We start from the raw sequence: 16227 nt of genomic DNA on the forward strand, positions 1-16227 counted from the left end.
CATCTGTTGCACATTATCACATTTTTATCTGTGTTTGACTCGTCATCTGAATAAATAGCTTTCATTTATCATACGAAGTGCCTTCCCCTCCTCTTGTTTTTCAGGAGTTTTCGCCCTCCTGGGAACCTCTTGCACTTATGCTTTACCACTTCTTCCACCAGTGTTCACCACACCCACTCATACACATTTGGCTTCATCCATTGCCGACAGACTGTGAATTGGCGAAAAATGAATAACGCTAACAGGCACCAAGAGACTGTTTGCGTCCCTGGCAAGTTAGCTGCGCTTTGCCTGTACCCAGATGGCCAATGTGTATCCATGAGCTGCCTCAATACAGTTTTGAGTTTGCAAATAGTGCACCAGCCAAGTTTGCTTCATAAACCTTAATGAGAAGTTGTGGCTCATTCATCACCTTTTAATGCTCGTTATCAATAATCCCTTCAAGGAGTGAACAGCTGTAGCAGGTGAGATACATCTGTGGTCCTCCTTGTTGTTGTTTGTATTCTACGTATGCTCTAATAAGCTTTTTGTCATCACACATCTGGCTTCATTCTGGAAACACCAACCGAATCTCTCTTATCCATGCTTCCCAGGGACAAAGACAGGACCTGTGTCACTGTTTGCACTGTGGGAAAAATGTTGGCTTTAGTGTGTCGGTATTTGGCAGTGAAAATAGCCAGCAGGGCTTGTTTGTGTTCTCAATATCAGATTACAGTAATGCATGCCAAATTGCCTTCTGCTGTACGCCAATGCATGCTGCTACTTCAGAGGGCAAAGCTCCATTGTACCGAGAGCCATATGACAACTCGTGGCATCTTTAAAAAATATTCAGTCACTTTCAATTCTCAATTAATCCCATCACTTAAAATTTGAGACATTTTACTCATATTATAGTAGCGAAGATCTGTGGAAGAAGTTCAAGTTTTGACTACAGCATTAGTACGTAGGTTTCAAGTACTTGATTTCACAAGATATTTGGGATATTATATGGGGTATGGGTGCTCTCGAAAAAGCCGGCCATTATGGCTTCATACGCCACTGAGCAACTTTCCTAGGAATAAACATGGTCCCGCCTCCAACGCTGTATCAAGGTCTCTTTATACATCAATGTGGGCAACAGTTAGCTTAGCAACAAGACTTGAAGCAACGGGAGACAGCTAGCCAGTCTTGTTGCAAATAAAACTGCCATCATTGCTTACTTGTTAACACTTTATATCTCTTAACCTTTAGATAGACTTGGATCAGCTGTTCCTCTCTGTTTACAGGCTCTACGGTAAGCTAATGGCTCGCTAGCTTTAGCTTTGTATTTAGCGTTGAGGCACGAGACTGCTATACATCTTTTAAATTAAGATTAGAGCTTGTTAAACCGAGGCTGTATCTATCATAATATAAAATTGTGTCGCAACCAATAACTCTGTCAATGTACATTTGAGCTTTGAGTGTTATTTTAACTCTACACGTTTACACTTTCTCCACAAACTCGCACTGAGCTGGTGTAGCCGGACATGCACAAAACACATAAATCAGAATATGGTGGGGATAAAAAGTATCATCAGGTTGCAGCGCTACCACCACCCATTTCTCACTGTTTGCCCCGAACCCTTAAAGTTGCACCATTTTCTTGATTTGAGTCTGGATAATCCTCCTAAGGGATTTGTTCGCTGATCACTGCAGGAGGGGCTGGCGGGGCGGACACATTGTTGGTTTTATTGACGATATGAAATCACAACACACACCTCCCTCTCTCCTCACCTATTCATCTACTTGATATGGCAGCACATCCATCCACTTCATGTGAGTCTATCCCTGTCTAATTTAAACCAGGTACAAACTGCTTCACAAAACAAATTCATCTTTCAAATTGAGACTGATTTGTGATAGTGATTAGGATCCAGAAATATATTTTTAAAATGTTTCTGCTTATACATATTAAGGCTCTTAGAATCACACATTTGTTATGTCTTGGTGGGTATTTGATGAAAGATACCAGCTCTGAAATGGAGTACTTTAATCACTCATTCCGTATTCCCCGTGTCTTCTGCAAGGATTCATTTCCTGCTGAAGACTAATATTCTGTTATTCTTATGATTAACACATTTTACTTCTCATAATTCCAGTCGTCGTCGCACACACCGATAATACTGCAGCGCCGTGCTTCATGCTTCCGCTCCCCTTTGACAAGAGAACTAAATTTGATCAATTATGCAAATTGAGCGAAAGGCCCATTTTGTTTCTTGCTCCGTTACAGATCCGAACTTCCTTCCCCTCATCTCGAGAAACAAATAACTTTTTGAGCATGCATCATATCCCAATTACGCTTTAATTCTCATACAGCGAGCACGGTGATATTCTGACACAATATGCCCACTGAAAGTGACACTCTTACTAAGTAATGCCCTCGAGAGTGCGTCACGTGTTCTGTAAATGTTAAGACATGCGGCATGTGTTCATCTGTTATATCTCATGTATTCTGCATGGAACCTGCATTATTAAATAATACAATAGTCCATAGGCTTTCACTTCATAAATGGATAACTCACAATTCAGAGCATTTCTTAGTGTTGAAACAAACTCCTCTTTTCCCTATCGCCCATCACAACAATGCACGTAACAGTGTTTGCCCTTAGGTCGTAGCTTCATATCCCTGAGAAGAAGGGCGTCAAAATGTGTCCCAGCATGACTCACTCTAGTGACTGATCTTTTTCTGATTTTATTCTAGTTAGCAGCTGGCTACAATTATACATCTTTTGGATGAATAATGTTTGGCTGATGCGTTAAAGTTACTTTTTTAGAGTCACTTGAGGATATATGCTTTACAGAGAGTGACGAAGGGGCTTATTTCCATGTTCAAATTTGTATTATCCTCCTCTACTGTGGCATCCTTGCTTTAATGTTCATTGTTATCTTTTCACCCTCTGTCTGAAACCAGAGCCCAGTCTGGTCTGCTTGGTTAGTTGGCTGGCTCTGCTGTGATTTGTCAACCGCTTACAGAAGTGCCGCCCCTTAGCCTATCAGGTACAATGTGCTGGAACAAAGTGATGTCCCCTTATAAGGCGTTTAATGGTACCACCTCCAGGTTATCCCTTTAATGTAGCTCTGCATAACAGAAAGTCCTTATTGACTGTGTTCAAACAGGACAGGATTAGTGCTGGACTCTCAGCCCTTCCTTGTTTCTGCGTCAGCACAGAGGGAGCCCCGCTGGGAACAATCATTGAGAACCATCTAGGGAATTTAAAACCTATTGAACCCGGGTGACAAAGCTTGATTACAAACCCTATACAGTCTTTGCATCTCACTCCAGTTAATCCTCTCATGTATTTCATCCCTGTTTGGATATGAAACATCCTTTTTTCTGGCTGTTTTGATGGTAAATGTCATTTTTTAACACAACAAAGAAGACATCATAGGATTCTTGTAAACATGGGGATGGAAAATGTAAAGGAAACATGTTTGAAGTCCACTCTCTACACTGCTTTTTTTAATTTGAGATGGATGCTCATGGATGCTTGGGTGTTAGCATAAAATGCCAAGGACAGCTGGTTGGTTTTGGCATCTGCTGTCTCATTATATAACAAGAAACACCTATGCATTTTTTTTAGGTGACCTCTAAGCTTAAAATACACGCAGGTCCCTTGACCAGAATGCATGTTTGAGATGTTTCACAGACGCAGTCATACTGTAAATGCATCTTTGGAAGTGCCTACTCAATAATTGATCACTTTGGCTCATTTTTTTACTACATACAGTGAGCAATTCTGTCCTTGTAGGAAGTTAAAAATATCTTGCATTTTCTTGCATTTTATATTCTCTCTCACACACTCGCCAGAAACCCAATGGCATTCTGGGTGAGGTTAGCAACAGGGAAGAAATTAATCAAACATGACAGAAATAATGTGGAATTTTTGTCTTTAACTTCTCAAGCTAAGAAATGTCACAGTTGCTTGTTGAGGAGGTCAGTGTTCAGTCAGATTGGGGTTAAATGGCACACAGTAAGGAGGGAGAGGGGATACAAAAGAACAGAGTACATTATCTCTGCAGCAGTGTGCATTTTCTTTGATTAAATAAGCAAATTGTGCTCCCATTTGTGTAATTCAGGTGATTAAAAAAAGGAAGATATAATCTAATATAGTCAGGAAGATGTCTCATGATAAGTGTGAGTGATGATGGATGCACTCACAGTGGCTGCACCCGGTTCGTTTGCTGATACATGTGTTTGCTAAAGAGCCGAGTGGAGTGATTAGTTCTGCTCCAAATGCTTTCACATAATACTTAAGTGCCACTGTGTCACACACACACACACACAATGTACTGTAAACCTACATGCGATACAGTATGCTTACTTGCACTGGGACGCATGATCAAGCCTAGCTGTGAAACACATTTTGTTCACTGATTGGCTATTACTTCCTCTCATCATGCTTCCTTTCATCAAACAGTATGTCCACGTGTTTATCTGTGCCATATCCTACCCCACTTTTTATTGTTTTAATTTTAAATTTAAGGAACCAGATATGAGTGACAATGATCACCATGCTCATTCGCTAGTCTGCGTTCAGGGACATTGATTTGGCGTGCTATTTTTAGCCAACACTTCAGTGATCGGTGCAGATGTTTTAGCGTGTATGTGTTTCGACATGGGCTGAATGCACCCACTGACAAAGGGAGTGTGTACGGCATATATTCACACATCAGATTCTCTCACACACTGCACGCTGTAACCTTTCAGATTGACTTGCAGTGAATAGACGGAGGTAGTCAATGCTTGGTCGTCATTTCATCACGCAAGTAAAGGCAACCAACCGTAAACTAAGTGCTAGTTAACTCCCCGTAGGCCAGGCCGCAGTGAAAGCACTACTCCCCAAGGTTAAAAGCTTCGATACAGGAAGCAAAGTGTGTCTACAACCACTGATTTTATGTCACTGATACAACAGAATGTATTATGTATGCAAAAGCCTTATTTGACTTTGCTGAAACCACAGTATGTACTTGTTTAGCTTTTGCAGACCATTTACATGCACAAAAACGTATCTAAACCACCGTGTTTACTGCTTCAGTGGAGCTTGGGGCCAAATACAGCTTAAACATAATTCAAGGAGACAATCATCAGGTTTCTTTTAACAATATAATTAAAACTCTGATTGGCTGCCCTTTGTGTTTTTTGCCCCCTGGTTCCAGCGGGGCTTTGTGTGGCATTTAAAAATAATCGATGGGGTTGTTGTGCAACATAGACGTGCTGCTGTGCTGCAAAGGTTGAAAGCAACACTGTTAAGTGTTTCGGGGTCTGCTGCTGGCTCACTGACAGGCTGTAGACATGACCTACAAGCCAGATAACCTATTCCTTTGGCAAAATGTATTTCATCACTTTCATCCTTTTCCTAAAACAACTAAAGGCCTTTTCTTGTCCTTTATTCACCTCGTGTAGTTTGTGACTTTCCCCTTCCATTTAGAAATATTACTGTGATAAGGTATTTGAATTGTTAGACTTTTGCTCCTAATTGATCCGTCTTCCACCTTTTTCACTACACCATCAATCCTGTCCGTCAATCAAAGTGACTTTTACGTGCCTCCAAAAGGGGAACAAAACCCTTTTTTATTTTTTCCCTATAATTTCTAGCTTTCATTCTGGTTTTTGGAAGGAGAGCTGTCCATGGTGCTGAAATGAATCAGAAGTTCCCGGGGGAAAATTGGGTTTTGTGTGTATTTATATAATTATACAAAGATAAAGTAAAATGGCAAATGTGAAGTAAAAAGTTATATTATGATTTTAAATATATGTTTTTAAATCAACATAAAAATTGAAATTAAAATGTCCAATAAAGATCAAATCAAATACACATGTATTTATACATTGTGAAAAATGTGCATAAAAAATATTTTTAAATATATTTCTAAATGTAAGGATTAAAGTATAACGTCATATAAAATAAAATAGATAAAAGGTTAAATTAAAACAAAACGCAACCCTTTTTTCCCTACTGTTTCTAGCTTTCATTCTGGTCTTTGGAAGGGGAGCTGTCCATGGTGCTGAAATTAATCAGAAGACTTTATTTATCCCGGGGGAAATTGGGTTTTGTGAGAGTTGCTCTATTTGAATGATAATAAAAATAAACAGAATATACAAACTTTGAATAAAAAAATGTATATAAACATAAGAGGTAAGAATCTGCCAGATCCTATCATTTTATCTCCCCCACTGGCATCTGATATTGTCTTATCTTATAAATGAACACACTTTTAGCTGCACCTGCTGTCCACGAAACTAAATGCTTCTCTGCAGAAAGCTTCCATTCTGAAGACAGATGTTACTCTCCAAAACAGTCTGTCTCAAGCTGTTAGATGCCATTTGCCGTGCAGTTAAGGGGCTTTGAGTGTGAGATGTGTATGGGTGTGTTTCGCCACGGTCAACAGTGTGGTCAGTCGCCTGTGGAATACTCCACATCTTCTCATTGGGGAAGGAGAGTTCTAGTCTCGTACACACACAGTAAGTGTGTGTGTGATAGAGCAACATGGAGAGAAGAGTCAAGAGGAAGATAACGAATGAGTGAACAAACACACCGGAAATGTCTTTTCCAGATGGAGTGTTTACACGCCGCTCTCTGCACTGTATGATGGGAGTTTCATTGTGGAATGAGCCTGCAGTGACTGGGGGTTTAACCAAGCCGGACAGCTGTGATTGATGCAGCTGACGGTGTACTTATTGACCTGTTCCTGACATCTCTTTGTGCTTGCATATTGCTCTGTGTGTGTTTGTGAGTAGATAGTAACACCGTACATTATTTTTTTGCACTGTATTGACTTTAAAATCAGTATTTCCATCCTGCAAAGAGCTGGAAAACAGAAGGAGTTCTGTCCATGGTGCTGAAATGAATCAGAAGGCTTTATTTATCCCGGGGGAAATTGGGTTTAGTTGCTTTATTTCAGTGATAATAATAAACACAATTTAAAAACATTTATATAAATATAAGAAGTTAAAGTAAGAAGCTGCAATAAAAAGGAAAATATATATTATATAAACATAAAAAGTGAAAGTAAAATGTCCTATAAAGATAAAATCAAATACACATGTATTTATACATTGTAAAATGTTTGCATAAAACACATTTTAAAATATATTTCTAAACGTAAGGATTAAAGTAAAACGTCCTATAAAGATACAATCAAATAGATAAAAGGTTAAATTAGAATTTTCAGTAAAACATTAAAAAAATATATAAATTAACGCAAGAAACGCAAAGTTAAATGTCAGAAAAAATATAAAATAGAATAGAATAATATTTATAAATATATATATTATTTGCACCTTGTACTACATAATTTAAGTTCTACATTGCAATACAGTGGTGTATTGGTATTAATCATATACGAATGCTTGAGTCCCCCCACCCCCCCACTCACCTACTTTTCTCTCTTTGTAAGTAGTAGATTTATTTTATGTGAGCTTTTAATTGATTCCATCATCACACGCCGTTGGCATGTTTCCACATCAGTAAAGCAGCCAGTGTTAGCAAGGAGTGGAGTTTCATCTCTCGAGGATATAAAGATCTGAATCCCACCAATCAGCTCGAGTACGTTTCACTCTCTGTTCTGAGCTCAGAGGACATTTCATTCGCTGGGGAAAGACAGTGCAGCACAGTGCATCATGAGAAATGCAACATTTACCCGCAACCATAAAATAATATAATAGTGGTGAGTCACTGCCTCTGCAGTTAGCGCTGATTGGCTATGGATTTAGCTACGTGGCGGCTGATGGGAAAATGATTTCATGTGGTGGAATAGTGTAGTAACAGGGTACCAATACACAAACGTGGTTGGGAAAATGTACACAACAGGCTTGGTAACGTAGTGGCTATTTGCTATGCTAACGGTGGATTACTGTCATTTACCAGCTACAGTAGTACTAATGGATATCAAACTGGGAACTATAGTGGGTTAATTTACTCTCCATGCTCATTTTGGCCTCTCTTTACTACGTATTTCACAACCCTTTTATTTTGTTCTCAGCATTGTACACCATTTAATTCAATAACGACTTGATAAGAGGTATAAGAGGCCTTTTAAGCCAACACCCTGGCAGTTAACAAGCTTCTTGATAGGACGCTAACTTAATGGGACATTAAGTTTGCATACAAAACACTTATTTGTCCCATCACGGTGTGTCTCTTTTAGTTTAAACTCCAAAAGAAAAGGTCAAATAAAAGTGAGTGATGCATAAAGCTGATAGCTATTCAAACAAAGCGCTGCAGCACTGTCAAGATGCCCCTGCAATTTTTTAGTGATGCAATATCCACTACAGTTTGCCCTTGTGATTGAAGCCAGTCCATTGAAATGACTTGATTATGCGTCAGTGAAACACAATTACCCGCCTCGCAAAGAGAAATTGTCTTAAATAAACACAGAGACAGACTGAATAATGAAGAGAAGCAAAATGACTTAGCGCCACTAATGGTTGTTGTAAAAGGAAATGGGGTTTATATTGCTGTATGGGGTAGTTTTTCAACTCAGATGGTTGGAAAAGTGATCATCTGTTTTCGATTTTTCTTGAGAGTATTTGCTGTGAAAATCTTCCTCTCTAATTGAACAACTTTGTGAAACTCCTGCAGTGTTTTCTCCTCTGCTTTTTTTCCCCATTGAGTTCAGCTTGTTTTGCAAACATCTGCACTCTGCAAGATGTTCAGAGTGCATGCAGAGTGAGGCTTAATGTTCAAGAGGTTACATAAAAAGAAGCCGTGTGTATGTGCAGGCTTGTGTGTGTAAAGTGCACTGAGAGCCCAAACGTGTTGTCTTCAGATAGTAAAGCTATATAAAGTAAGAGTACTTCCAATGCAACTTTTAACAACGTGCACCCAATGTTTTATTTATGAACCACGCAGAAAGGCCTAAAAAAATTGAATGAGGATGTGGATTGGACGAGAAGAAGGTCAGGAGGTTGGCTGGAGTTGTCTTGCTAGGAGCTATGAGCGTGTTAGGTTGGGACATTAATGGGCGTAATGATGAAGAGGAATGAGGCTCCATTTGCGAGCAAATTATGAAATGTCGAGAGACAGATCAACGCCAAATGATACAGTCCTACTTTCAACAGAACAAATCCAGTTCATTCAGATTTAGATGTAACTGTATAATCTGTGTAATTGTGCCACTGTGCCTTTAATAATTGATAAATCGTGTTAAAAAGGGCAGCAGTTGTAATGATTATTCTCATTATCTTTTATTATTACAATTGTTTTTTGATTAATCAAATAGGGAAATGTGTCCACAGGCTAAGGGGCGGGGCATCTCTAGAGGTAACAGAGCCAGGCAGCTAACCAATCAGAGCAGACTGGGTTCTGGTTTCAGACAGAGGGTGAAAAGAGGTGCTGCAGCACAGGCAGTGTGTGAAAAATAAAGAGCTTTTTGGACATTAAAGCATGGAGACATGTCACAGCAGAGGCACTTAATACAAATATGCAGAACGAATGGACGACAAAAGCTGATGAAGTGTCTCCGCCTTCTATCTTTTTCTCCTTTTGACATGTTAGTGGTATGATTCACTGCACATACAATTCACACCCTCACATGCTGCAATTTATTTGGCCTGTCTAACACAGATTGAGGCTGACATTTTGTTATTGCACAGCGTGACATGCAATTAACCTGTAAAATGTTATCTGGCAGTGTTTGTGGGGATTTAGTCAGTTACACTGTGTTTTAGGATGATGGTTTTAAACTACAATCAGAAGGAAACCACCTTTATTCTTGCCCTTTAAACCAGAAACAGAGTGCTTTTAATGGAGCCTCGTGCTGTGTTCAATGATACATTCTTTAAATATGCTCAGGGTTATTTTACGCTAATTGTGAAGTTCTTTTGAGATCAGTATATTGAGTGTTCAAAAAGTCAAAGCAGGTAGAGAATAGTTTGGAAGAAGATTGATTGCAGTAGATTTTCCTGAAGCGCTTTATTTATTTAAAAAGAAAGACTGGGATTTATCGTCTCAGCTGTTTTCTCTATGTGTGTTTCTCTCCTTCACCCACCACTTAACTTACATGTCCTTGTATGCAGGACACTCTGCAGCAGAGCTTTTAAAAACATGTGAAAAAAAGTTGTGTTTGAGCTCAAATTACCCTACTATTATAGCCTGTAAAGCAGTGAGAATTGGCAGAGGGGGGGAGGTGGCTTTAACGCTCCTGGCTGCAGTAAGCTTTGTCATAATGTAGGCTAAAGCATCTTCAGAGAGCTTTTTGCTTTTTGTATGAATGCAGTCAATCTTGATAAACATCTCGAGGGGGTTTACGAGATATTAAGTGTGTGGTCTATTCAAGGTCAAACAAAACTGTTTCCACTCCAAGTAGAAATAAGTCGCCCGGCCCCTTGACAGGAAACACTCTCTTAAAATGCCCTGATGCTAGTAATGCTACCTTGTCCTGCTTAAATTTGAATTCTGACTAGACATTGTGAATAAATGACCCAGTGACTCAGATTCCTCTCTGCTCCTGACTTTCATTTTGAAGAGAAGGGCTGGCCAACCATAAATTAATCACTTATCAGCGATCAAACAAAGAGACCAGGTAAGCCTCAGAGGGGGAACAAAAATACAGAAATTTGAGAGAATTGTTAAATATAACTTTTTTTTAAATGTGAGTTTCTGTATGCAAGCCACAGCAATCATGTAAAACATCTCAGGGAAAAAGGGATTATAATTTATTCTGATAGACTCATATTACATATTAGGCTCATGTTTATGTGCCTTGGTTAAACCCTTTGATGGAGTACTTTACCAGGAAGCAGCAAACTGAATTTGAGCTGCAGTATATGAGAAACATTTGTTGTTGTGAGATGCACCCAGAGTTTGCGCCAGGGCGTTCTTGCTGACTGAAGCGTGTGGTGCTCTGTGCCAGCTGGCTTCCCGACTTTTCCGTGGATAGGAAGATATGACATATGATGCAGCAAAAAAACAAAACATCCTGACTCGCTCCAGAAACCGCCATCTTTGTTTTCCAAAGATGGGCATTTATTTGTGATGTGGTTCAACTCTTTCTCCCACTCTATAGAGGTTACGTCTTGACGTGCAATACATCACCGTGATCTAATCTCTGTCCCTTGTGTCTCAAACCACCTAATGAAAAGCCCGCAGAGGATCAATATCTGTGATGGCAGTGTATGAGGGACTGGCCGTGACGAATCAATTAAGCAGGGGAGGTTTTACGGGTGAAACAAGCGTCGGAATATTAATTCAGTCAGAAGCATTTAAATGAAACAAGATATGATTACTTAAAGAAAGCTTGCCAGTGCTCGCACCAGCAGTCTATCTTTATACCATCAACCAGTCAAAATACATCCATTAATCTAAAGAATATACCTTAGGTCAATTTCATTTAAAAAAAATCATTGTTTCTGCCAAATCAGTTTTAACTTATAGAGGCCCTTTTACGCTTCTGGTGTTTTCCTTTTCCTGTTGTGTGTTATATAGGTTTAGTGCATGTGAATGGTCTACAAATGCTCAAATCCAAAAGTTCCCCACTGCCTCCATTGGACTCTATTGGCTAGCGCTCCAACACATTGTACATGATAGCCTAAGGGGCGGGACATCTGTAACCCATTACATCAGAATTGGCAAGCTAACCAATCAGAGCAGACTCTTGTTTGAGACAGAGGGTGAACAGAGGTGCTGCCCAGGCACGTACCTCATGTCACCACACTTAATAAAAATACATATTCTTTAAATCAAATCGTTCTTTAACTCCTATCCGACCTTTTCACATCAAAAAAAAGGTTCCTGTCGGTTTTATTTTCACCCAGGAGAGAAAATTGATTGACTTTATGTAATGAAGTTGAGCTTCTCAGTAAGTAGTAAGTGGGGATGACAGAGAAATTGATCCGCATAGGGAAAAAGAGGAAGAGGAATTGATCAGTTTGAGCTTTTTCTAGTGAATACAGCGGGCTTTTCAGCTCTAAGAAAAACCATGCTGCTTTTTTTGAATGCATATATTTGGATTTGTGGTATATTGAATGGAAATGCATGAAAAGGGGAAAGAGCTTTTACTTTAAACTCAGGAGACAACTTTTCTGAATGTGTCAGGCGGTATATTTCTAGCTGTTGTGATCTGTGGATGTATGTTTCTGCAGTCACAGTCACCTTTTGCACTTTTACAAAAATACTGAGTGAGAAGCACAAAAGGAAAGAGGATGCAGGGTTCCCTTTAAAAAGTAAAGTAAATAATACTGTCACTACTATGAATGCTGAACCCAGATGTTGTGCTTCCATTCAGATCAATTTGACCAAGTGTGAGATTTACCAACAGTTTTATTCTTATTATATTCAGCAAGTAAAGTGGGGATGTTGAGCTTGGATGCAAATGGACCAAATATCCATCCGAAAGCTGTATTTTATTTACAATTCAGGCTTTTTTTTGTCTCTAGGGATGGTGATATTGGTTGTTTGCTTACTCAACTACCATTTTTATCTTACTGGATGCTTTTATTCTTTTATATTCTGACATAAAAAAGGTTTATTTTTGATGCCCAAACAGTGAAATATTAATGCCGTCCAGGTGAAGAGTCAGTTTCCTCTTAGTGCTTCATGCTGTGTGGCTCCGGCTCTGAGATGGAGCGATGTTCCCACACACGTTGTTGCTTTTCGAAAAGCCTCTTACTCCCCACACTCACTCACTCACACACACACACACACACATACACCTCTGCCCACACTCTCTCTTCCTTTCTCATACACATAAATACTCATACTCTCCCTCTCACACACACACACACACACACACACACACACACACACACACACACACACACACACACATAGCATGGATTTGTTTTCTCTGTGATGAGAGGGATTATGGGATAAAGGAGGCGAGGCCACGGCAGTTTAGTTCAGTTTGGACCAAAGCTGCTCTCAGCAGCGGCCGCATCACAATGACAAACACAGATGAATGTCTGGCCACACACTGGAGATCTGCACAGACGCTAACGCCGCAGCTTCTGGATACTTGGAGAGCCTCTGATTGGGATTCTGAAGTGATGGCGGATCTGTTTTCTTTTCGGATGACTGCCGATCGGCAGAAGCACAAAAGTCTGGAGGAAATCCTTGCATGGCAACAGAATCGAGAGGAGTGAAGCTCAAAAGCCCCAAACGGATTTATTGCCTTCTTTTTTCTTTCGTTTTCTTTGCAAGAAAGTACCATTAGTTAACTTCTGCATGACAACTGAGAGTGTCTCAATTTGCTTTTTCACACCCTGCAAGCAATGACATGACTGACTGATGTATTCATCCCATCAGATGCACAACATGGGAATCGATCACCTGGATTACTACGCCGATGACATCCTCATCTAGTACGCATGCTCTTCTATTTAAAGGATTTGTATTGATCACACAGCATACGATGGATCAATTGTGGCCTTGCTTTTAATTGTAAAGGCCCCCCCGAGCTGAATGAGTGATGCTTGACGTCTCTCTCGAACCTCGCTCAGTGGAGAAAATGCTGCGTGACGTCTAACGAATGTCAGTCTATTTTATTCATTGTTACTGTTGCGTGCTATCATAGATTTGAGGTCAGGACAATAAACCTGTCCTCGTGTTTTATTGGCTGCAGGGAGGAAATGTTCTCAGGAATAAATCAACTATGAGTATAAAGTGCATAGATGCTGGAATTCAGTCTCATTTCTCCAGGCTTGATGATATTTTATTGCGCTTTTGATTATTTCTGTGGAGTTTTATGATCTGTGAATGATTAGTCACTGTAGCATAACTCTGCACAGTTGATTCAGGAGTTCCCATTAGAGGAATTAACTCTAAGGTGGCCTCTCATATCTTCCCCCCTCAGTCTCTATACATTCCCATTCCCCTTAATGACATTGTTTTAAGTAATCTGTGATAACCCAATCAGCTGTCACATCAGTGCTTTCCCTCGGACAATTTTTGCAGGGCAACTTCGTGCGGCACTTGGCCCTACACACTGCTATTGATCTCCTTTCTGCGGAGCCGATGAGCCGTCATTTGTCTGCGGTCAATTGCACTAAGCAGTGCGCTGTCACACTGCGTGCCACACACCGAGAGACAAGAGGTCACACTAATTGGGCAGAGCGGGATCTAACCAGTGTCCAGAGACGGGGGGAAATATGATTTCTCAATTCACCTTTGATTGTTTTCCATAAAAGATTTACATCTTGATGCATGTTTATGTATTTCCTCAGTGGCTTATCTACCTCCATCAAATAAACTAAGGTTCATTTATTCGAAAACAAAACACTATGTTCAGGTCGAGTTGGATACTTTTGCTAAGAAACTGCTCTTGTTTTGGCTATATTTCCAAAAACAACAGGAAATGTTTCTACTCAACTGCTTGGAAATGTTTTTTCTGAATTAAATCCCAACTGAATCTCTTAGAGCATGATATCTGATGATGAAACACTTATTTTCTCTATGTTTCAGCCATAAGAACAAAATGTCTGGCTGGCCGCCCCCTGGTCCCGGCTCCTGGGGGGGTCTGCAGGGGCCTCCGTACAGCTGGGACAGCATGAACAGCACCAGAGAGGGACGGGACTGCTTCACCAAGTACGTACAGTATGATCCAAAAACAGTGTATGCTCACGTTGGATGATCATCATTATATCGCTCCAACAGTTGTATATGGTTGCATCATGAGGATCCAGTGGAGGAGCAGTAGCAGTGAACCAACCCTACATTTTTATTTTCCTTGATGCCTCATAACAAAATCCTCACGAAGACACTTTGAGACAAGGGTTTGGTGTTATTAGCCCTTTCCTCCCATCATGCACCTTTGTTGAGTTGATTTTGGTACACATTGGACTGGATTCGAGGGCTTGGCATAAAAAAAGATCTGCAGAATGAACATTTCCACAATGGGCAGTTGGATTTCCGAACTTTACCCTTCCCTTTTCACCTTCCTGCTGCTTGCTTTGATCTATTCTCTTTACCCCTATATGTCCTCCTCCTTCTATCCTTTTCCTTTCCTTCTGTTGTTATCCTTGCTTTGACCCCTTGACATCAATTCCCCTGGTCTTTCTGCTCTTTTAACTCAGAGTTTCTGGGCTTCAGTGGACGATTATACAACTGCAATTCAACACTCAAAACTCTTAAGATCGATTTCAGTATTTCTCCCTCTTTCCATTTTGACTTCTGCTCTTCTTTGTACAATACTGTATTCCCATCCTGTCCCTTCTCTCTGCCCCAAACTCATTAAATGATTCCCTCTTCTCCTCATGATAGGGGAGTCCAACTTGACAAGGGTTACCACTCTGGTTATGTGGCTCTGTTCCCAGAGAAAAGCTGTTGGCTTTAGCACAGGTGACACAGATTGAGTATTACAATTGGATTCTGCGAGCCAGAGAAAGAAAGAGAAAGGAGAGTGAGTAAAGCCAATAGTTGATTTAATATTATTGGATGGATAACTCCCCTGGCCTCACCTAACATGATCCAGCAGGTGTTTCAATCCTGTGTCCATTCTCTGAAATATGTGCAGCTATTGCAATGGTTGTGTAACAGTTCCAGGAACAAATTAGTTTACCGGCTGATTAAATTGACATCAAAAATGCTTTTTTCCCAGTCTTAGGAATTCATTCTTTTGCAATAGAGTCAAGTGGATAAGTGTGTGTGAAGGGGAAGCATATGCCCGCCTTTGTGGATGCTCATTAACATGGAGAGGTGCAGGTGTGTGCTCATAAGCTTATGTGTGTGCTTTGTAAATCCTGCCAGCTGTTCTGGTGCAGTGCTCCCCTCTGACACCCAATATTTTTATAGTTACATTGCTTTAAATAGATATAATTCAAATATAAATTGCAATATTGATGCGTTAAGACATTGTACACTTCTCGAATATCAAATCAAAAACTCTCAATAGATCAAATACTAGACAGCAGTGCATTTATACATTATTTAGAAGGTGTTTTTATCCTAAGTGAATTTCACAGAGTGCATACGGTTTCCATATGAGCACATTTAAATACATATGAATTTCTTGGTTTAACAGGCTCGTCTTGAGGTTCGTATTTGTATTTTGTGCTTCTACTGTGACTTGTTTACATGCTTTTATGTTCGAAAAGCTCTTTATTTTTCTCATTATGCCTGTGCTGTGGCACTTCTTTTCACCCTCTGTCTGAAACCAGAGCCCAGTCTGCTCTGGGAGAGGGTTAGTGTTAGGGACTTTGGGATTTTAGCCTTTGCAGAACCATTTACCTATAACACACTACAGGAAAAGGAAAAAACAAGCACATTTGGGCCC

The 16227-nt window shown here is 40.1% G+C and overlaps 1 protein-coding gene across 1 annotated transcript in view; it reads left to right on the plus strand.

Annotated features, from left to right (window-relative positions):
• Window positions 1-16227, plus strand: part of LOC134860663 (FERM and PDZ domain-containing protein 4-like) — a 46419-nt gene that overhangs the window by 13388 nt on the left and 16804 nt on the right. Inside the window, exon 2 of the mRNA XM_063877433.1 lies at window positions 14418-14540. Coding sequence (XP_063733503.1) covers window positions 14418-14540 — 123 coding nt within the window. The remainder of the gene's footprint in view (window positions 1-14417; window positions 14541-16227) is intronic.

Source organism: Eleginops maclovinus, chromosome 24 (assembly GCF_036324505.1).
Source record: "Eleginops maclovinus isolate JMC-PN-2008 ecotype Puerto Natales chromosome 24, JC_Emac_rtc_rv5, whole genome shotgun sequence".
NCBI classification, from domain to species: Eukaryota; Metazoa; Chordata; class Actinopteri; order Perciformes; family Eleginopidae; genus Eleginops; species Eleginops maclovinus.